Source organism: Callionymus lyra, chromosome 8 (genome assembly GCF_982586985.1).
Source record: "Callionymus lyra chromosome 8, fCalLyr1.hap1.1, whole genome shotgun sequence".
In the NCBI taxonomy this organism is placed as follows: Eukaryota; Metazoa; Chordata; class Actinopteri; order Syngnathiformes; family Callionymidae; genus Callionymus; species Callionymus lyra.
Window position 1 is genome coordinate 7,518,706 of NC_141825.1, and position 24,234 is coordinate 7,542,939.

General features: G+C 40.6%; 2 protein-coding genes across 2 annotated transcripts; both read right to left on the reverse strand.

The window, feature by feature from the left end:
* On the reverse strand, positions 1-15,772 carry prkar2b (protein kinase, cAMP-dependent, regulatory, type II, beta). The gene is made up of 11 exons (XM_087797936.1): positions 15,162-15,772; positions 10,496-10,531; positions 9,433-9,485; positions 9,204-9,287; positions 7,831-7,937; positions 7,589-7,742; positions 4,084-4,185; positions 3,945-4,019; positions 2,880-2,948; positions 2,676-2,811; positions 1-1,031 (listed from the first exon to the last, which is right to left on the reverse strand). Exons 1-11 carry the CDS (start codon positions 15,427-15,429, stop codon positions 898-900), a joined length of 1,218 nt encoding a protein of 405 aa, XP_087654062.1. The 5' UTR covers positions 15,430-15,772; the 3' UTR covers positions 1-897.
* Positions 15,773-17,374: 1,602 nt separating this feature from the next.
* On the reverse strand, positions 17,375-23,542 carry hsp90b1 (heat shock protein 90, beta (grp94), member 1). Its single transcript, XM_087797935.1, has 18 exons — positions 23,387-23,542; positions 22,912-23,014; positions 22,575-22,716; positions 22,399-22,515; positions 21,992-22,323; positions 21,801-21,912; positions 21,612-21,731; positions 21,310-21,426; positions 21,100-21,237; positions 20,783-20,860; positions 20,639-20,704; positions 20,294-20,563; positions 19,984-20,229; positions 19,771-19,907; positions 18,661-18,739; positions 18,425-18,580; positions 17,696-17,794; positions 17,375-17,615 (listed from the first exon to the last, which is right to left on the reverse strand). The coding sequence occupies exons 1-18, from the start codon at positions 23,433-23,435 to the stop codon at positions 17,586-17,588; spliced, it is 2,391 nt and encodes a 796-aa protein (XP_087654061.1). The 5' UTR covers positions 23,436-23,542; the 3' UTR covers positions 17,375-17,585.
* Between the last annotated feature and the right edge of the window lie 692 nt (positions 23,543-24,234).

Consider the following 24,234-nt stretch of genomic DNA (forward strand, 5'->3'; position numbering starts at 1 on the left):
ATACGCGACTCGTCTTCAAAAGAACTGCACAAGGGAAATAAGATCATACGTATTTAAACGGATTTCAAAAATGTTTTCAGATTCGCCACAAACCTTTTACAACTTTAACTCCCTTTCCCCGGGTTAAAAGGGGGAAAATCAAAAGTCGTGTTTTCACGTGGAATCCATCGTTGGTCGAGGTAGAAGCAAAGAATGGATCGTTGGTGAAATAAAAAGTGTTGATCTAACCACGGGTGGAGATCGCCCACGAAAAGTAAAGAGAGCTTTTAATACTAGTCATTTTTACACCACATTTTTCTTACAAAACTATCAGCTATTTCTCTTTTTTTGTTCTTTTGTTTTTGCAAAAAAAAAGAAAAGAAAAGCGTCGTGTCAGGCTGAGAGCCGCACACATTTACCAACAATGACACACTGGAGGTTATGCATCTTTAGGAACAACTCTCACATAAATGGATCAAAAGTATTGAAATCTACATTCGGTAGAGATTTTAAAAAAAAGATGATGGATTCAAATCAAAACCATATTTATTTTTGAAGTTTGGCCACAGGTACCGATAACGCCAAAAAGGAAGTACTTCTGCCAAAGACGGAAGTGTTTTTAAATACACGACTATTTATACTGTGGGTTTAACTAGAACACTTGGAAAAAAGTCAACGGAAAAGTTCAATATACAAAAGACACTTACAGGTAAAATGCAACACTTACATAATAAAGTGAATCTAAACCATCGAGCGACTCCTTCACTCGTCACTCTCTGTGGCAAAAAAAGGTCGTGGGGGAAAACTGGATCATGTATCCGGCAGACTCACGATGTTCCTTCACATTTTTTTGTAAGAAAAGCAATAGAAGTGATTACATGGGGCTAATGGAACAAACCCTTCCGTCCTCCGTCCGACTCATGCGCTGCGTTGCTCGATCTCGATGCTGCGTCCGAACAGAGTCACCAGCTGCTCCTCGTAGTTGGCAATGTTCCTCTTCATGATGTCCATGCAGGGGCCCAGCAGTCGCTCGAAGGCGTTGACGTCCATGACTGGAAGACAAACGTCTTCTCTTGTTACTCTTATTATTAGCGGAGGATAAAGCAAACAAATATGAGCTGAAAAACCTGGAAAATAATCAGTAAAACTCAATATTAAAGTAGAATAAAGAAGAAAAACTTGTTCATACAGAGATGAAAATGTAAGAAAAAACAAAGTTCTTAAAGTTCTTAATGTGTAAAAGCTTCATGAGATTAAAATGTTTGATTATTTAACAATGTTATTAGATAATTATATATGTAGTTTATGAGGGAACAAGAGGTGGAATATGCTGACATAAGTGCTTAGATAATACTATAAGTTCAATTTTGTTTAAACTGCTTAAAACTGGTTAATCATAACAAAGTCAAAATAATGATTATATTGTAAATACTGTATATATATATAGCTTTCAAATAATATTTTATTTAGATCACAGTTATTATATTTTATATTACATTAAACTGTGTTTAAAATAAAGTAAATTCATTTTTATATGCAATTTACATGCATATAGTTTAGCAGTGTTCATTTTTGTGTTGCAATTACACTTCAAGCCTCTAGGTGGCAGCAGTCGTTACATCCTCCACGGCTAAAGGAACATTGAAATACCGCAACATCCCGGCGATGACTGAGGACAAGAGGATACAGTGACTCCAGCAGTTTTTTTAAAGCTGATGTTTGGACATATTTTGGTTTGAAAACAAATGAAAGCAGTTACGACTTCGTCAAGAGTCATGTGGTCTGTAATTTCTGCAACACCAGAGTCAAGTACTCAACAATACTACAAATATATCCTTGTTAGTACAATATCACAACTCAATATTGCAACGCTCCCACTGAATCACAATGAGGGACAGTGTTAGCGAAAAAACCTAGAGTAGAACCAGACTCAGTGTGAACACAGAGCTGGGGGAAAAAAACAAGTTTTAGTGTTTACTTTTATATTTCATGGCCTAGTTTAGATAGATAAAACTATCGTTTTTCAAATATACAAAAAAAACAAATTCTGTATGAAAGAAAACATTAACTTGATGAACATTTACAACATAAGCACAGAAAAGCATCATGGGAGTTATGTTGGCACCATAAGTAAGGTGGGTGAGTATAATTCATGCGACAAACCTCTTTAGTTTCAAAATTTATGAAGTTTCAATGAAAGTATTAGTTTGATTAAAAAACAAGAAACTTTGTGTAACTCAACTGCAGCTCGCAAAAATGTAATTATTGATATAATCAATAGATAATTGACTACTTTACATCTATTTACTTAATCAAATGATTTGTTACGCAGATATTTTGTGAATTTGAACCAATTCCACCAACATTATCAGTAAAATATGAACCAGTTTCCCTCAGATATTTAGTGAATCTGAATTATTTCTCTTTAGATACTTAAATATGAAGTATATGAACTTTTGTTGCTTTTATCAGCATAAACCTGTTTATTTTCATTAACTTAAACTTCTATTTAATGAAAATTGTTCCTTAAATCCATTTATTAGGTTTATTTCGAGTTGTTAAGTTAAACAATGTTCTGTATCTGAGTCTGTATTATCTTAATATTAGATTACATTAGAAGAAGCATCAGAATCCAAAGTAACTCAAACACAAAGAGAGATTTAACAATACTTTCATCGGATCATTTGGACGAGTACCTAAGCATTTGACACTTCCCACGGCGAACGCCGAGGCCGCTCTGGGCCTGTTCGTGACCAAAGCCAACTCCCCGAAATACTGTCCCCTGGAGCACCTGGCGATCTCCACCTCCTCCTCCTCCTGGTCCTTTTTTGTCTGGCGACGAAACAAAGACGACGTCAAGCACGAGACGGGAAGACGTGCACGACCTCAGCCCGACTCACCCGGCTTCTCTTGATGGTGATCCTCACGTGACCGCTCTCCACGATGTAGAAACAATCGGCTGAATCCCCCTGATTCACATGTTTGGTTAGAGGGAGGAAATGTTTCCTTGGATGAGTCACGTTAATGTTCATGTGAAGTACTTTTTAATTCTATTTACATATGTTGATCAGACTGGAACCATATCACAGAACCATTATCATAAAAAATGATTCTATGTTCGTATATCAGTGCATCAGAATATTCATGGTTTTATCTATTTGAAATGTTGAAACTTGTTTTTTTCTCTTTTTAATTTCGATGTTTTTTTTAAGTAATTAATTATTTTAATAATAATACATATTGAAAATGTATCTGTTAAAGGGTTTGATTTGTTTTTACTAACTTTTTAAAATCAATTCAATTTAATAAATAATATAAATTAAAAATATTTTCTCAATGAATCATGTTTATTTTAGTTTAATATGTGCGTCTATGTCATCACATGATCATCTGCGTGTCGCATGATTGGCTGAAAGTTTTATCCAGTACCGCGGTGACGCTATTATACCAACATTTATATATTGAATTTAAAGTACTTTGAAGTTAAAAATATTAAATTAAAAAAATATATTTTGGAATTATTGGAATTAAAAAAAGAAAATCTATGTGTAAAAATAAATGTATTCATTTTGAAAATATAACAGTTTTTTTTGTGTTGAATTACAAGATAAAAACAATTGAACCCTTCAATGTGGAAATGACTGAATTAAATTATTCAATGACGTCTATCTTTAAAATATATAAATAATGGAATTCAGTTATTGAAAAAACAATGATGCAATAATAAAAAATTATAAGGTACATTTCAATACCAAAAAAACAGATTTTGAAATTCATAATCTGATGGCACTGATATACAAGCAGGTCATGTGACCATCTACGATTGGCCAGAGGCAGGTTGTTGTTGTAGAGGCAGAATTACATTCACAGTTTGAGCTGCAGACGAAAGAGTTAAAAACAGGTTCTTGATAAGAAAATAATTCTAATAAAAGTCTCAGGCAGGAGATGAAAACGTCATTGTTTACCTGAGCAATGATCTGCTGAGCATCACTGAACACTCTGGAAGTGATGACGTCCACCACCTTCATTCTCTCCGAAAGCTGCGGACGAGAAGGAAGATTTAGACTCGAACTATTGTCCCAGGACGAGAGGAACTGGATGAACCTCTAGAGACGTCAGCAGAGGAAGGGTTTCGATGAACGCTTCGTACAGCCTCCTCTTCTTGGCGTTGTTCTTCACGATGATCCTCCTGAAGGTCAGACGATCCTGACGGAGACAAAAGAATCTATGAAAAGACACATCAGAGTCTGTGACATGTTTTATTATCACGTACAGTGGTTGTTACTTTCAGACGCCACTAGAGGTCACTCTCTCGTTGATCCATTGCTTTGAACAAATACTCTAATGAAACATCACATGCGCCACCTAGTGACCTCTAAATATATGACAACTCTTCAAAGACGTGTGTTTTTTGTCAAGAATCTGTTGATACGATACATATCACGATACAGGGTCAACAATACGATATATAATGATATACAGTGATAGTGTAGTAACAAGGATATATGTGTAGTATTGTCGAGTACTTGACTCTGGTGTCGCAGAATTTACAGACCACATGACTCTTGACGAAGTCGTAACTGATTTAATTTGTTTTCAAACCAAAATATGTCTAAACATCAGCTTTAAATGCTGCTGGACTCACTGTATCCTCTCGTCCTCAGTAGTAACTGCTTTCATTTGTTTTCAAACCAAAATGTGTCCAAACATCGGCTTTAAAAGCTGCTGGACTCACTGTATCCTCTCGTCCTCAGTAGTAACTGCTTTCATTTGTTTTCAAACCAAAATATGTCCAAACATCGGCTTTTAAAAGCTGCTGGACTCACTGTAACCTCTCGTCCTCAGTAGTAACTGCTTTCATTTGTTTTCAAACCAAAATGTGTCCAAACATCAGCTTTAAATGCTGCTGGACTCACTGTATCCTCTCGTCCTCAGTAGTAACTGCTTTCATTTGTTTTCAAACCAAAATGTGTCCAAACATCGGCTTTAAAAGCTGCTGGACTCACTGTATCCACTCGTCCTCAGTAGTAACTGCTTTCATTTGTTTTCAAACCAAAATGTGTCCAAGCATCGGCTTTAAAAGCTGCTGGAGTCACTGTATCCTCACATCCTCAGTCATCAATCTTCCATTAGCTGTGGAGGACGTAACGACTGCTGCCACATAGAGGCTTGAAGTTTAATTGCAACACAAAAATGTAACAAAACGCTGTGAATACTTGAATGTTAATGTTAATTTTAAAATTCAATTATTATTTTTATACACACTTTGTTGACAAAGAAACAAGAGAATAACTGTGGTAAGAAATAAAATAGGATTTGGAAGCCAAATAAAGATATTGTGACATATCGCAGTATTGATATTTTCTACTGTTTCACGAAGCGTCATCAACACATCACTACAAAAATGCACTTGTTCACATAAATAAAGCGGAATCTAAATTTTAATAATAATCTTGTTCGTCAGATATTTATTATAGGTTTAATTTATAAACTTATCAAGTACACTTGTGGTAAAAAGTTTGAACTCAAGCAAAAAAACAGGGAAAAAAAACAACATTTAAAATAATCTCTTTATTTTGGAACAGTCTATCACTCAAACAGGTTAAACCTCCCTCTGTGAGTATTTTGAGATTTGTTTGCTCAGAGGCACTCGGGCGTTTCCTCCTCCTCGTCAAATATTTGATATTCGAGCACGTCTGACAGAAAATACTTCAGACTCCACAGTCTGTGTTCTGATGACATCACGGCTTGTTCGCCGCGATACTGTTAAGGACACGAACCCTCGACTCGTTCAAAGTATCTGAGCACGAGAGCGTGAAGACGCAGCTTCTGAAAATTATGTTACATTCAATTTAAAATTATTGCAAGAACAATATGAAAGTACTGTATATGTGTGAAAAAAAAAAATTAATGCAATTATAAATAAATATTTTAATTGCAATGCTTTAAATAAAATGTCAATCATTTTTTTTGTTTTGTTTTTTACTCAACCTTTCTGATGAGACTGACTGCATAGATGTTTTTTTTGTTTTTTTATCATTTCGTTTTGTAAATAAAGGAAGTTATCTTCATGTCAAACATCATAACTATTGAATATTTCGTTGTGCTGTAATGAGCTGAAAAAAGACTGAACCACATAACGTTACATGTTTTTATAAATGACTTAAAATGACAACTTGATTAAACTTTATTAAATCCAGGGAAGAGCTGTGTAAAGACGACCAATGAGAACGCAGTATTTAAAGGTACAGGTTGGATTAGCTGCACATGAAGGAAAAGGGATATAAATCTATCCATCCATCCATCCATCCATCTATCCATCTATCCATCTTTCCATCTATCCATCTATCCATCTATCCATCTATCCATCTATCCATCTATCATCTATCCATCCATCTATACATCTATCCATCTAATTATCCATCCATCCATCCATCCATCCATCCATCCATCCATCCATCCATCCCTCCATCTTATTATCCCTCCATCCTGACTTCCATCTAATTATCACTCTATCCATCCATCCATCTATCCATCCATCTTTCCATCTATCCATCTATCTATCATCAATCTAATTATCCCTCCATCATTCATCCATCTAATTGTCCCTCCCTCCATCCATCCATCCATATATCCATCCATCTATCTATCCATCTAATTATCCCTCCATCTATAATCTATCTATCATCCATCTATCCATCCATCTATCCATCATCTATCCATCATCTATCTATAAACTATCTATCATCTATCTATAAACTATCTATCCATCTAAAACTAGACTCAAGACTTCTGAGCTAATACAGTTCCTGTTTTTCTCTCAGCCACAATCGTTATTCTGTCTCTCTGCAAATATTGGTTTAGCTTTGCAGTGTTATCAGGTCGTAATGTTGAACACAAAGTGTCATTGCGGTGCTTAGTGTCGATGAAGCTTCATGAAACAGTGTTGTCTATTTGTTAAGCTTTCTCAGCCACGCTTTCATTTTTAGAAATGATGCGAGGTTGCAAGAGAATATCTGTTCAAAGCAACAGTCAATAGAGCAGAGAGTGACATCTAGTGGAGTCGCATGAAACTGCTTCATGAAGCTTCATCAACACAGTACTAGCGTTGTGTGTACATTGATCCCTCACACTCACTTTACCATGAATGATATATTTCACATTACTGTTAAGCTTAAGTCCCCAAGATGACAGCAGTCATTACACCCCCCGTAGTTAAAGAAAGAATAATATAATTATAGTCGATTTTATTTGTATTGCATGAGAGAACCTGGCAATGACTGAGGACGAGCGGATACAGTGGACTCTGGCTGCTTTTAAAGCTGATGTTGGACATATTTTCAGTTCTAATAATTCAACAAAAAGAGAAAAATCCTAGGATTTCACTAAAATTCAGCGTTTCCTACAATAGTTGCCCAAGTTATGCAAGTGTATCAAATATATTGTATCGTGAACTAAATATATTGAATTGAATGATATCGTGAGATGAATATAGTGTATTGAATCATATCATGAACTGATCTATTGAATAAATCTTAGACAAGGCAAAAACATCATCTATTGTTTCACATGAACTCTCTGGACTGAGCATTTTCTCTTGTTTACTCACTAGACACCAAAGGGCTCCGGTGGAAGTCGCGACTATGGTTGCTGCCCTCGGGGTGTTGTACATCAAGGCCAACTCTCCGAAGCTTCCTCTGTTGTCGTAGCAACAGACCAGCTTCTCGTTGCCGTCGGCTCTCATGAAGATGTTGAAGGTCCCACTGGATAGAGACCATGAAAAACAGAACGTTATCAGAACCAGGAGAGATATGTTTTTTTAAAGTCACGTATGGACGATGAGTGTCGAACCTTTCTATGACATAGAAGTTATCTCCGTCGTCGTCCTGATCGATGATGTGTTCTCCTTCGATGCAGAACTTCTCAAACATGGCGTCCAGCACCTGAGACATCTCCTCCTGCCATCAGATGACACTAAATCAGAACATACTGATGGCACAGCTGGAGGTTTTATTACATCATATACTACATGTCAAATGTTTTGAAGGTCAACTCCAACTCTCCTGACATGAAGTAAATGTTCTTCTCTCCAAGATGCAGTAAGTCCCTCATCATGACCATGTTTTCAACTTATTACTTTATAAAGTTGCTCTGAAATATGGGCGAACGAGAGGTTATGAGAGTCCATTATGACGTAATAATGGCTTCACTCCTCCTCCAGCCAGCTGTAATCATGCCTCGCTTTGTTTATACAACGAGTCCCTTGGAGGACTTCCGGGATTGATGAAACGCGGTGACAAACCTTCAGGTGTTTTCAGTGGGCGGGGCTTAAGATCATTTTCTAATGTCAATATATCAATGAAAAGAGAGTTTTGTACAAACACACACTGATGATACAATAGAGTCACACATCACAACACACACACACACGGATGATGCAATAGAGTCACGAATCGCAACAACACACACTGATGATACAATAGAGTCACACATTGCAACAACACACACACACGGATGATGCAATAGAGTCACACATCGCAACAACACACACACACTGATGATACAATAGAGTCACACATCGCAACAACACACACAAACTGATGATACAATAGAGTCACACATCGCAACAACACACACAAACTGATGATACAATCGAGACACACATCGCAACAACACACACATACTGATGATACAATAGAGTCACACATCGCAACAAAACACACAAACTGATGATACAATAGAGTCACACATCGCAACAACACACACACACTGATGATACAATAGAGTCACACATCGCAACAACACACACAAACTGATGATGCAATAGAGTCACACATCGCAACAACACACACTGATGATACAATAGAGTCACACATCGCAACAACACACACTGATGATACAATACAGTCACACATCGCAACCACACAAACTGATGATACAATAGAGTCACACATCACAACAACACACACTGATGATACAATACAGTCACACATCGCAACCACACAAACTGATGATGCAATAGAGTCACACATCGCAACAACACACACTGATGATACAATAGAGGCACACATCGCAACAACACACACTGATGATACAATAGAGTCACACATCGCAACAACACACACAAACTGATGAAACAATGGAGTCACACATCACAACAACAGACATACACACTTTAGTTGAACTATAATAAAAACGAGGTTACACCGACTAGAATAACTTACCGGGTCAAGATTCTTGAAAAGAAGAATGTCCCTACACGCTTCCTGTAGCCTCTGCCTCTGCTCGTCTGTTTTTGGGTGCGTGACCTAGATTTGAAAATATTCTTGTTGGTTCGATGCAAATCAGTCGGATCTTAACATAAAACCGAGTTCATGTAATGAGCCAGATTAAACGTGTCCTGGTTTGAATGAAGAGGAAAACATGAAAACGTCGGAATGAAATAAAGTTTACTCTTGGCTCTTTATCCTCGTCGTCTTCGTCTGGGTTGAAGGCCTCGGCACACACTGTGAAGAGACGCAGAATATGACGTCAAATAAATGAATCGTAAACATTTTTCTGAGATTTTTAATCTGCAATATTATAATACATGATGAAGTACATCGAAGTCACACTCGACACAACTTCTTAGATGCCATTTAAAAACATGCTTTTGGGTTCAAATACAGATTATTCTCTTGTAATAACTGCACATTTATACAAGGGAACATAAAGAGATTTACAAAGTGATTGAGATTAGAATCATAATTAATCTTAGTCTCACATACGTTACATTTTTAACTTTCTATATGTGGTTTATAAGTGGTTATAAAACAGCTAGCTTCTATATTTATATTTATTAAAGTATTTGTAAAAATGAATATACAGAAAAACTAAAAAAATGTTTTTGATTATATTTTTTTGAAACACAAAACATATATTATATCACAGTACGATTCCAACAAGATTGAAATTTTCTTATTAAATCTTAATTTTTCTAAGCTTCTCGTACAATGATTCGTTTACTTTTTCAAGTATTACATACAATTTAATTTGTACATATTTACTATTATTCTTGTACTAACAACAGACACTGATAAAATATTAGTAATAATTAGAAGTATTAGTACTAGGAATATAGTAAACAAGTTTAACTCCTGTGTGAAAATGTCCAGGAATCTAATCTAATCTCAGCTCTTAAAGTATCTTGAGTCTTACCAGACATTAAAATAATCAAGAAGAAAACAAGGATTTTGTGATTATTTTCTTTAACACTGCCTACTTTCCACAATGACTGAGGACGAGAGGATACAGTGACTCAAGCAGTTGCTACTTCGTCAAGAGTCATGGAATCTGTAAATACTGCCACTTGTATCCAAAACACACAAAATCTAAAGTATTTATTTTCAGTAATAATGTTTGAAAGATACACATAAAAAAACACTTTCATAATGACATATAATTACATGTCCTTTTCTTTTAACCATGTCTGAGAATTCAAAGTCATGTGCAACAGTCATGTTGAGGAAAGACTCACCAGACGCTCTCCTGATGTATCTGTTGATAACCGGGGCTGCAAAAGTAAAAACATGGAATCAATTCAAGAACATGTGAGAAGTATTTACCAAACATGGCAGCGTGACGTTCTTCATACTGTACATGTGTTTTTGAAATGCGTGGATGTGTGAGAATAGACGCAAGTTGATCAGATGCGACAGAAACACGATCACACTTCTTTTACTTTTCATTATAACAGGAAACGTTGTTGGGATGATGACTAAGGTTTGACACATTTGTGTAAATCACACTTTTAATATCTGTTATTTTATGTGATGGTCGTCACAAGTAGATTAATGTTCTTGATGATATGTTGATCTATAAACAAGTCAGTGTTTAAGATAATAACTCTCAACATCAAAGAGTTAAATTGATGGAAGACAACATAATAATTAAGATCCAGACTTTGGAGTAAAAAATGTCATGAACAAGATTTTTTTGCAAATGGTTTACTATTATAAATATTGATTTATACTGCGATACTGCGTCGTTATTCGATATTACTGTATTATACTATACTATATTTTTTTATGCAATATTTTATTTTTTACCGTAGTGATTTTATGGTGAACTGTTGAATAAAGTGTATTTAAAATAAAATGATTAGTCATTACGTCCTCCATGGCTAAGGAAGAATAAAATCCTGGGAGATCACGGCAATGACCGAGGACAAGAGGATACAGTGACGACCGAGGACGAGAGGATACAGTGATGACCGAGGGACGAGAGGATACAGTAATGACCGAGGGACGAGAGGATACAGTGATGACTGAGGGACGAAAGGGTACAGCGACGACCGAGGACGAGAGGATACAGTGATGACCGAGGGACGAGAGGATACAGTAATGACCGAGGGACGAGAGGATACAGCGACAACCGAGGACGAGAGGATACAGCGACGACTGAGGGACGAGAGGATACAGTGACGACCGAGGACGAGAGGATACAGTGACGACCGAGGACGAGAGGATACAGCGACGACTGAGGGACGAGAGGATACAGTGATGACCGAGGGACGAGAGGATACAGCGACAACCGAGGACGAGAGGATACAGCGACGACTGAGGGACGAGAGGATACAGTGACGACCGAGGACGAGAGGATACAGTGACGACCGAGGACAGGAGGATACAGTGACGACCAGGGACGAGAGGATACAGTGACGACTGAGGGACGAGAGGATACAGTGACGACCAGGGACGAGAGGATACAGTGACGACCGAGGGACGAGAGGATACAGTGACGACCAGGGACAAGAGGATACAGTGACGACCGAGGGACGAGAGGATACAGTGACGACCAGGGACGAGAGGATACAGTGACGACTGAGGGACGAGAGGATACAGTGACGACCTAGGACAAGAGGATACAGTGACGACTGAGGGACGAGAGGATACAGTGACGACCGAGGACGAGAGGATACAGTGATGACCGAGGGACGAGAGGATACAGTGATGACTGAGGGACGAAAGGGTACAGCGACGACCGAGGACGAGAGGATACAGTGATGACTGAGGGACGAGAGGATACAGTGATGACTGAGGGACGAAAGGGTACAGCGACGACCGAGGACGAGAGGATACAGTGATGACCGAGGGACGAGAGGATACAGTAATGACCGAGGGACGAGAGGATACAGTGATGACCGAGGGACGAGAGGATACAGCGACAACCGAGGACGAGAGGATACAGCGACGACTGAGGGACGAGAGGATACAGTGACGACCGAGGACGAGAGGATACAGTGACGACCGAGGACAGGAGGATACAGTGACGACCAGGGACGAGAGGATACAGTGACGACTGAGGGACGAGAGGATACAGTGACGACCAGGGACGAGAGGATACAGTGACGACCGAGGGACGAGAGGATACAGTGACGACCAGGGACAAGAGGATACAGTGACGACCGAGGGACGAGAGGATACAGTGACGACCAGGGACGAGAGGATACAGTGACGACTGAGGGACGAGAGGATACAGTGACGACCAGGGACAAGAGGATACAGTGACGACTGAGGGACGAGAGGATACAGTGACGACCGAGGACGAGAGGATACAGTGATGACCGAGGGACGAGAGGATACAGTGATGACCGAGGGACGAGAGGATACAGCGACAACCGAGGACGAGAGGATACAGCGACGACTGAGGGACGAGAGGATACAGTGACGACCAGGGACGAGAGGATACAGTGACGACCGATGGACGAGAGGATACAGTGACGACCAGGGACGAGAGGATACAGTGACGACCAGGGACGAGAGGATACAGTGACGACTGAGGGACGAGAGAATACAGTGATGACTGAGGACGAGAGGATACAGTGATGACTGAGGGACGAGAGGATACAGTGACGACCAGGGACGAGAGGATACAGTGACGACTGAGGGACGAGAGGATACAGTGATGACCGAGGGACGAGAGGATACAGTGATGACTGAGGGACGAGAGGATAAAGTGACGACCGAGGGACGAGAGAATACAGTGATGACTGAGGACGAGAGGATACAGTGATGACTGAGGGACGAGAGGATACAGTGATGACTGAGGGACGAGAGGATACAGTGATGACCGAGGGACGAGAGGATACAGTGATGACCGAGGATGAGAGGATACAGTGATGACCGAGGACGAGAGGATACAGTGATGACCGAGGACGAGAAGATACAGTGATGACCGAGGACGAGAGGATACAGTGATGACCGAGGACGAGAGGTTACAGTGATGACAGAGGACGAGGGGATACAGCGACGACCGAGGACGAGGGGATACAGTGACGACCGAGGACGAGGGGATACAGTGACGACCTGGGACGAGAGGATACAGTGATGACAGAGGACGAGAGGATACAGTGATGACAGAGGACGAGAGGATACAGTGACGACAGAGGACGAGAGGATACAGTGACAACCGAGGACGAGGGGATACAGCGACGACAGAGGACGAGAGGATACAGTGATGACAGAGGACGAGAGGATACAGTGATGACAGAGGACGAGAGGATACAGTGATGACATAGGACGAGAGGATACAGTGATGACAGAGGACGAGAGGATACAGTGATGACAGAGGACGAGAGGATACAGTGATGACAGAGGACAAGAGGATACAGTGATGACAGAGGACAAGAGGATACAGTGATGACATAGGACGAGAGGATACAGTGACGACCGAGGACAAGAGGATACAGTGATGACATAGGACGAGAGGATACAGTGACGACAGAGGACAAGAGGATACAGTGATGACAGAGGACAAGAGGATACAGTGATGACAGAGGACAAGAGGATACAGTGATGACATAGGACGAGAGGATACAGTGACGACCGAGGACCAGGGGATACAGTGACGACCTAGGACGAGGGGATACAGTGACGACCTAGGACGAGGGGATACAGCGACGACCGAGGACGAGGGGATACAGTGACGACCGAGGACGAGGGGATACAGTGACGACCGAGGACGAGGGGATACAGTGACGACCGAGCATGAGAGGATACAGTGACGATACAGTGACGACCGAGGACGAGGGGATACAGCGACGACCGAGGACGAGGGGATACAGTGACGACCGAGGACGAGGGGATACAGTGACGACCGAGCATGAGAGGATACAGTGACGATACAGTGACGACCGAGGACGAGAGGATACAGTGATGACAGAGGACGAGAGGATACGGCGACGACTGAGGGCGAGAGGATACAGTGAAGACCAGGGACGAGAGGATACATTGACGACTGAGGGCGAGAGGATACAGTGAAGACCAGGGACGAGAGGATACAGTGACAACCGAGCATGAGAGGATACAGTGACGATACAGTGACGACTGAGGACGAGAGGATACAGCGAGTCATGTGGTCTGTAAATGTTGCAACACCAGAGTAAAGTACTCGACAATACTACACATGTATCCTTGTTAATACAGTATCACTATATATCATATCAGTGTGTCGTAATACATATCAACAAACTTTTGACAATACACTCGTACCAAATAAACACATTATTGTTCGACGAGCTCGACAGTTAAAAGATTTCTTTGTGATAATAACAAAGCTAGTGAAGAGTTAAATGAAGGTCCAGGTGCAGCGAGGCCTCATCTCTGCAGCCCCTTTCATCTGCCTTTTTGCATAACACTTGAACCCTCCTGATCCACGCCCGGACGCCGCATCCATCACCACCACCAGCCATAGCAACCCACTCTCCCCAACAGCCTGGACCCCCCACCCCCCATCCCAACATGATTGGATTTGGCTCTGGCGAGCGCCCGCCGGGCCCCCCCTGGCAGGCAGGACCTGGTGGCTCTCATTGAGATGCTGTGTCAGAGTCAGTGTTGCTATGCTACTCACTGCACCAGAGCAAACCCTGTTGACCAGAAACATGCCTCCATATCTTCACCCTATAAACCCATTTATGGTAAAGAATCCAGGCCCAGTGTCCAGGCCTGGACTGAGATGATGCTGCTGGATTATAACAGATGACATTAAATTGATGTTATTGAGACAGATCTGGAGTCTGTGTGTGACCATGTATGGAGCGCGGAGGATGGAGCAGCATCACCTCCTTCAGACGCACTGATAATAATAAAAAAAGGGTATGTTTTGAGCATTTTTTCGCTTAAAATACAAGATGACGAGTCTACCTAGGAATTCCTCGTCGTCGTCGTCGTCATCCTCCCCGTTCTCCGAGTCGATCTGCATGGCCTCGTCCAGAAAATTGACCGCTTTCCCGGGTCTTTGGGCGGAATAATTCTGGTCATGGCCACGGGAGGCCTCGGTGCTGTCGCTGTCCTTCAGCCGGGTGAAGTACTGCAGGGCGAACTCGAGCAGATCCCTGGGCTGGTTCCTCAGCACTTCCACGGTAAAGCTCTGCAACAGCTCCGTCAGTCCTTCAGGGATTTCTATACTCATTCCTGTTTTCAATCTATGGATGTGGACAAAGCCGTCGTGAGGGTCGAGGATGCGGGAGACGCTGCGGTGTTTTTTTTTTTAAAAGAGTCCAGAATATCCAGGGCGATGTAAATCGGGTCAGGCTTCTTTTTTTCTTTTTTTTCTTCAATGAAAATGGCTCTGGGTTTTGAGTCCGAGCATCCTCTGCTGCTTCTGGCTACAGGAAACCCACGCATGTGACCCGGGTTTCCATGGCAACCACCTATCCTGAGATTGCGTATGAGCGACGGAACTACAGCGAGAGGCAAATACAAACGACGGGAAACAGAAATAAAAAACAATGTTTCTGAATACAAGACATTTCTGGATCACAATTCTAAACTCGTAATTTAATGACGTACATTTTAAATAAAGATGTCTACGATTTAAATGTGATTTTTTTGTTTTTTGTTTTACTGTTGGTTCATTTACTTCTCACCGGATGATTTTGTTTTGTTCTGAACGTCTTTGGATTTTATATTAAGTGTCATTTTACTTTAAATATCTGTTCAATCTTAAAGTGTGTGTTATTGTGATGTGTGACTCTATTTTATCATCAGTGTGTTTTTGTACAAAACTCTCTTTTCATTTAAACATTGACATTAGAAAATGATCTTAAGCTCCGCCCACTGAAAAGCCTTTGTTTTTCCTCAATCTAAAAGCTTGTTGACCATAACCACACCCACTCTCCTGTGATTGGTCAAGCATGGAGGTTTGTCACATCAAGTCACCAATCCCTGGAAGAACTCCACCACTGAGGGACTTGTTGTATAAACAAAGCGGGTGTGATGACAGCTGGCTGGAGGAGGAGTGAAGCCATTATTACGTCATAATGGACTCTCGTAACCTCTCGTTCGCACGGATTTCAGAGCAAAGTAATATTTATAAAGTAATAAGTTGAAAACATGGTCATGATGAAGAACATTTACAACATGACACCAGAGTTTATCACTAGTTGAACTTTAACTATATAATCAAAGTGATATACATGATAACATTTGATATGATGAACTTTATCTGGACAAAAATGGAATCCCTTGCAAGTTTGAGACCCCCGACCTGGAACATGCATGGATCAGGGTATATGGTGGTGTAGAACAAAAAGTCAGAGTAGATTTGGTTCACAGTTGATGGCAGATAAACCTCGGATTGATACAGAATAAGGTTCAACTGCTGCTCCACCCTCAGTCAAGATGCAACTCATGAACTTCTATCATGTTAATTTACAATTCTATAAATAAAGATATGAGAAATCCCTTCATTTTCTTCATCACATATTCAAGAAAAAAAACAAAAACTAAGAAAGCGTGGACCAGTTTAAAGTAATATTCACAGACCGAGCTTTAGATGAAAACCATTTAAATAAATCATATTGAACCTTAAAGTTTACATGAGTAACCTTTACTGAAACCAATGTATTGATGCAACAAGAATCACATGGTACTTGAGAAAAAAAAATTAAAACACATTTCAGACAATAATAAATGTGTCCAGTAAGAAAAGACTCACCGACTGGCCCCACGACTGGAGGTTAAGCAACATAGTGTTTTCTCTGTAACAAAGAAATTCTAATTCAAGCCCCTTAATCTTGGATTTTGCAACACTATTATCTATTATCCTCACTATTATTATCCTTAATATTCTACATCCACGGGTCAGTCTAGTCGAGTTAATACTCAGAAGGTTTGCAAGAGTGAAAATGCACTTTAAAATATATTAACAGTATAGATATGACTCTTTATGCAGTTGAAAATGTCTTAGCTGGACATAAAGTAAAAAACTAATTTTCTTCTGGCGCCATCTAATGGAATAAACGAGCTACACATTTGTCAGACAATGGACTCCATTACAATGAAACAACATTTTTTTCTTTTCCACAAAGACACAATTATAATCATTTTAAATCTTTCATAATAATGAAACAAGATTTTCCAGGAAACATTTATTTGATCAAGAGACAGGATCGCATCTTTCCATAAACAGGTCAGTTAAATATTAACAAATTTACAGTCATGAGGAATGTAATAAAAAAAACGAAAACCAGAGAAAAACAAAGCGCTTTTTTTTTTTAAAAAACCCCAACCCTAGATCACATTGACTTCATGGACGCGTTTGTTACAAGCTCACAAGTCGGTTTTTCACAGCTCGTCCTTCTCGTCTGTGGTCGTCTGCAGGAGAAACGATGATTGGTTAGTTATTGAAAACCACACGGATTTAGAATATTAAACCACAAATGAACCATTCTCACCGTTTCTTCATTATCCTCATCAACAATTTCTTCTTCATCATCATCATCACCATCTTCTTCAGCATCTACTGCAGGCTCCTCCTCAGGTTCTTCTTCAATCTAAAAGATTCCAAAGGTTTCATTTTTAATCAAACCATTAATACAACTATAGGTTCGATTAGTGCTGCACGATATATTGAAAATATATAGATATCGCTATATAAGCACGTGCGATTGCATATGGAAAAACATGTGCGATAATTTGTGATTTATTGTACAAATCAAGTATTTCTTAAATGTGCACTTTGACCAATCAGTGTCACGTTCTGTAAACTAATCAATTTGTACTTCTATGTGTAGTTGTCGTTTACGTCTCCGTCTGTGAACTGTGCGGCGCAGCTTGCTAGGCTCGGTTGCTATGGCGATGCATTTTTTCCAATCATGTCGGCACCGAAGTGCGGAAAATAAACGAAAGAAACGATTGTATCGTTTTCCTTATCTGAACCCCCGGACCTCCCCTACAGTACTCGTGTGTGCACACAGCAACATTTTTAGGTGTAAGAAAAAAATATCGCATTAATATCGTTACCGCAATTCAAGACACCAATATCGAATATCACTTATTTCTAATATTGTTCAGCCATAGGTCGGATGTTATGCAACTTAACTATACTGGCTCGAGGCCTGCAAGGCAGCAACAAACATGACACTAATGCTAGAAGATCAAAGTCACTCTAGACCCGACGTTACCTGTTCGTCCAGAGGAACGTTCATGCTGAGTCGAAGCATGCGCTCGATCTTTTCCCCGAAAGCTTTGGTGTCAGACAGTTGGTATCCAGAGCGAAGTGTTGCCGTCTCGAACAGAATATCTGCAAGATCTGCAGCTGTCTGGTCCTCAGCATCGTCCTTGAAGAAGATTAATCCAAATATCAAACAATGCTCGTTAAGTTTCTTAACATTAACCGACAAAGTCGTCAAAAACTCACGTTGACTCGCTTGAGCATCTGTTTCACCAGAGGATGTTTGGGGTTGATTTCTAAGGTTTTCTTCTGACTGGCATAGTAACTGGAAGAGACGGTTCGAGTCAGAAACAAACATTCTTACGCCGTTACACATTCAAGACAATGGCTGCGTTTCCCAGATTCTATCGTTCCCAAGGAAGGCTCTTAAGGAGTGCTAGGATCAGGTTGTTTCCGAGGTAGGTTTCTAACTGCCATCAGGGGCGTCATTGACTGAGAGGTCGTGGGTTCAATCCCAACTCAGACGTTGTGTCCCTAAATAAGACACTTTACCCGTATGGCTCCTGATGGTTGAGCTGCGTCGCAGCCTACTCCCATCAGTGTGTGAAAGCGTAACTTGGTGTGAAGCCCTTTGGCTGCTGAATAAGCATAGAAAAGACTATATACATTAAGTGAGAGACATTAACCATCCGAGGAGAGCCTCAAGATCAAGACAAAGACACCTTTACAAAGTGAAGTTGCCGAGATCAATGAAAACCTGTGACCCCCACAGGGTTTCTGACTTTTTTTTATACATTTTATTGGAGAAAAACTGTCAAGTTCTCATTTAATTATAAAATCCCCACACCCTTGAATGCATTATTGGCTTTTGAAGATGGTTGCAGCAAAGGTTGAGGCACGATTCTTCTTCATATTATCTGCGACTTGTTGATTTATTTCAGTGCGAAAACGCAAAAAGTCGAGTTCAATGTCGTTTTACAAATTAACTAGACTCACAAAGATTAGTTAATGTTTAACGCTTCAGTCGTAGATTTTAAAACGTATATATGCAGGTGTAGAAAACTTAAACGTGTAATTCAATGAAATGTTTGTCCTTAACAAGAGCATTTTATCATTTGTAAAAGCGGATAAAAATGTCACCGACGTTGATCTCCGAGTACATTGTTGCCATGAAGGCTATTCATTTTACAACACTGACTAAAAAAAAAAAAAAAAAACTTTGAGATTCTTAGTAAAAGATGTTGAGATAAAAACTGGGAAACGCTTCATTTCACAGCGTTTTTTTAAGAGCACTCCAAAGAAGTTTGTTTGAAGCGCTTCTTAACACTTGTCAAGTATGAATTTAACGGCACTTACTTTGTTGAAATATCTTTTCCCGTCTGGTACGCCTGAGCCTTCATGATCCTCTCCATGTTTCCTGACCAGCCGTACTGACTGGCGACCAGAGCGCAGGGGGAGTTTGTCAATCTCTGAGAGAGCACTGCTTTCTCAATCTGTAGTAGTGACAAATAAAAACGGGTTGGTTTATTAACAACTCGACGTTGTAGCTCGAGTCAAATCATGACTTACCTTTTCCTTCAGGGCTTTGTCCTTCAGCCAAGTGGTGAGGGGTTCATACTCCTTCTCCTGTGTCTCCCTCTGTTCCTTGGCCTTGTCACTCTCGTCGAACTTGACTCCCTCCTTCGCCACATTCTGGAAACGTTTGCTATCAAACTCTGGAAGAGCCTGGATGCAGTACTCGTCGACAGGCTCCGTCAGGTAGACCACTTCGTAGCCCTTCTTAAGCAGGCGTTCCACAAATGGAGAAGCCTCGGCCTGCAAAGACGAACCCACATCAGTTTCCACCTCTCGGTTTTAGTCGACGACTTCAATATCTCACCTCCTTCCTGCTGGTTCCAGCCATGAAGTAGATCTTGTCCTGCTTCTCCTTCATGCGCTCCACATACTGCTCAAGACTGGACACCTCGGTGTCGCTGTGGGAGGTCTGGAAGCGGAGAAGCTTGGCCAGACGGGTCCTGTTGGAGTGATCCTCGATGACGCCGAGCTTGATGTTGGTGCCAAACTCTTTCCAGAACTTCTCGTCGTAATGTTCCTCAGCAATCTTCTTGATCATGTCCAGAGTCTTGCGCACAAGTTTCTTACGGATAACCTGAAGGGAAAACATTGAATATTCAGCAACAACAAATGGGTTTTAGTCGGCTGATGAATTGACATTCAAACTGACCTTCAACAGTTTGTGCTGCTGCAGGGTTTCTCGTGACACATTCAATGGAAGATCATCGGAGTCAACCTGATCGCAGAATAAATCATGAGCGCACAAGTCAATAGTAGGACTTGGAGATTGATCTCAAATGAAAGAAAAACTCACCACTCCCTTCACAAAGTTCAGATACTTGGGCATCATGTCGTTAAAGTCGTCAGTGATGAAAACTCTTCTGACAAACAGCTGTTAAAAGACAAAACAAATGATTACATACAGCAGTGTTTATTACAATATTATGAAATGTCTAACAATGTAAAATATTTAAAAAGTGGTGGCTCATCACCATCAGAGTGGGATTGTTAGAAAGATAAGTTTGTTCTGTCACATTTAACTTATTTTCCTCATTCAAAATAAGAGACTGAAAACATTGAGCTTCACCAGGTAAAAGGGTGAAGAATAAAAACGTTGTTTGTGAGACAAACCTTGATGTAGTCGTTCTTCTTGGAGCCGTACTCGTCAAAGAGTCCACGAGGAGCAGAGGTGGGGATGAACAGGATGGACCTGAAAGTGACCTCGCCCTCAGCCGTGAAGTGGATGTGTGCCAGGGGATCGTCAGTGTCCTATTGACAAACATTCCAAGAGGTTTAACTACCACTGTAGAGCGACTCAAATTATGAAACAAATGTACCAACCTTGGAGAAGGTCTTGTAGAAAGCCTTGTATTCATCTTCCTCGACCTCTTTTGCGGGTCTCTGCCAGATGGGCTTGATGTCGTTCATCAGCTCCCAGTCCCACACAGTCTTCTCAACCTGAAAATATAAACAGGTAATTACATAAGGACTCAGTGAAGCGATTGAGAGTTCTACTAACTCATAAGGAATTCCAAATGAGATGATGGTATGGATTGAAACGCAAGAAAAAAGAGCCAGAAGCTGCTTAAAGTAACTGATTTGTCAAAGAGACATTAAACTAAAATATAATAATAAGTTCTAACCTTCTTAGTCTTTGGCTTGTCTTTGTCTTCTTCCTCTTCTTCTACCTCAGCCTCATCTTCAGCAGCTTCCTTCTCAGGCTCCTCTGCATCATCATCGATGGGCTCCTCAACAGTCTCCGTCTGATGAAAAAATAAACGATAAACATAATTTATTGTCAGAAAAAAATAAAATAAATAACGTTGGCATACCTTGCTGGCCCAGACATAGATGGGGAAGTTGATGAACTGGGAATACTTCTTAACAAGGTTCTTGATGGTCTCCAACTCGAGGTAATCAGAAGCCTCTTCTTTCATGACCAGCCTGGACATTTAAAAATTAAGCTTTATGAATCACTTTTGATACGATAGAAAAAAAGATGCATCGTGACATTTCAACTCACGTGATGGTGGTTCCTCTGCCCAGCGTGTCCCCACGAGGGTCCTCGATGACCGAGAACTGGTTGGAGTCCGACTCCCAGATGTGCTGAGTGCCGTTGTTGTGCTTGGATGTGACGATAACTTTGTCCGCCACGAGGAAAGCGGAGTAGAAGCCGACGCCAAACTGTCCAATCAACTCTGAGGTGGACTGGTCTTCGGACTGCATGTCTGTCATCTTATTGAGGAACTCGCTGGTGCCAGATTTGGCAATGGTACCCAGGTTCTTCACCAGGTCCTCTTTGGTCATTCCCAAACCCGTGTCAGTGATGTGCAGCATGTTCCTCTCCTTGTCCGACTGCAAGGAACGGTTTAGAAACATTACTAATGCATTCATCATAACGCTCACAAGTGAAAGCTCTTCTGATCATACTTTGATTTTGATGGTCAGCTCTTCATTGGCGGCCATTGCGTCTTCATCGGTGAGAGACAGGAGGCGGATCTTATCCAAGGCATCTGAGGCGTTGGAAATCAACTCCCTGAGGAAGATCTAAGAACAAAAAAACAAATCAGTGTGTGGGAGACAACAGATGAGATCCACCAACTCACCTCCTTGTTCTTGTAAAGAGAGTTAATGATCAGCTTCATCATACGATTGACCTCGGCCTGGAAGACGTGCTTCTCTGACTTTTCCCGGATTTCCTTAATCTGGGCTGCGTTCAATCCGTCCAGTTGGATGGCTTCCTCTTCCCTGCAAACAATGTATAGACACGGGTAAGAGCAGGCAATAATGCTTTTTACCAAATGAGGGTTTTAATCTGACCGCAGCATCGGACAACACGCATCGGTGACCACTTGTGTACACAAGTCCAGGTTACACTGACCTTGCTCTTCTATCTTTTCGACAAGTCTAGCGGGTCAACCTCATGTTACGAGCGACTCTTACCTTTGAACCACCTCGTCGTCCGTTCTAGAACCGTCCCTGCTTTTGCCCAGATCCTCTTCTACCGTCCCGTCCACCTCAAGTTCATCCTCGGCCTTGACAGCAGCTAGCGAGACGAAAAAAAGGAATGAGTTGAAGATGAAGTTCAAAGAAAGGCAAGAGAGAATAAACTGGAGATATATTGTCGAGGCACTGCAGTGTTAGCTCAGGCTAAAGACATTGGAGAGTTCTAGAAGGAAAACAAGAAATCAAGACACCGTCGCTAATAATAATAATAAAAATATTATATTATTTAAAACAACCATATATTTGTAATCGTTTAACTTCAATTTACACCCGTAATAAATGTATTTATTTAACTGCAGGATAAGAGAAGGAATCAAACGTTAGCTTAAAAGCCGGAGCTAGCAAGAAACATTCGACATCAGTGGAAACAATACTTTGAATTAACCACCGCTTTAAACGCTACTTAACTCACCGAACGTCAACAGCGCGAACAGGAGCCCGACAAGCCACGCTCGTTTCATGTTTTTTCCTTGGATTCTTCGCGTCCTCGCAGAAAAAAGCCGGGGTTCAGCGCTCGTCGCACTGCTTCGAGGAAGAATGACAGGCTACCGCTCCCACGATCCACGCTGCTAAATCTGAGAGCGGCGGCCAATGGCAGCGCACCACGCAACAACATGGACCAATCAGCGCCGAGTGCTACCGCAGACGTTGCCCAATCCGATCGTTCTACATGTCTCGTTACCCTAAAATCGTGGCCCGACGTGATTGGTGGAGACGGGAGCGAAGAGGAGCTCATCACTTCCTCGAAAGTCAACAAAGGCAGAGAAATAATCTCAGTTAAACGTGTTTATGATAAAAATAAATTATCATTTATTGTCGTTCTAACATTTAAATTTAAATTACTATTGTCGATGTATTTAAAAATAAAACATCGCCTTTTCTAGCAGTTTATAGAAGAAAGAAAAATTAATAAATGAACAAATAACACCCATTTAATGTTTATTGATTTCACCTTTTAAGCGAAAAGTTGATTGTTTATGACTATATTTAGTTTATCTGGTATTTCAATCTTTTTTTGGGGGAGGTTATTATTTTTTGTTGGGAAATAAAAGAATAATTAAACAAATAATACCAATTTAACTAGATATTTAACTTATTATTTACACTTCTTGTAGTGAGAAGTTTTTTTTTTTATGACTATAGTTAGTTCTTCTGACAACTAATCATCTGATTTATTCGTTTTTTTTTTTTAAATGTTTTTATTGAGAAAGAATCAATTAAATACATATTGATAAAAAGTAAAAAAAAAAAAGTCGGATA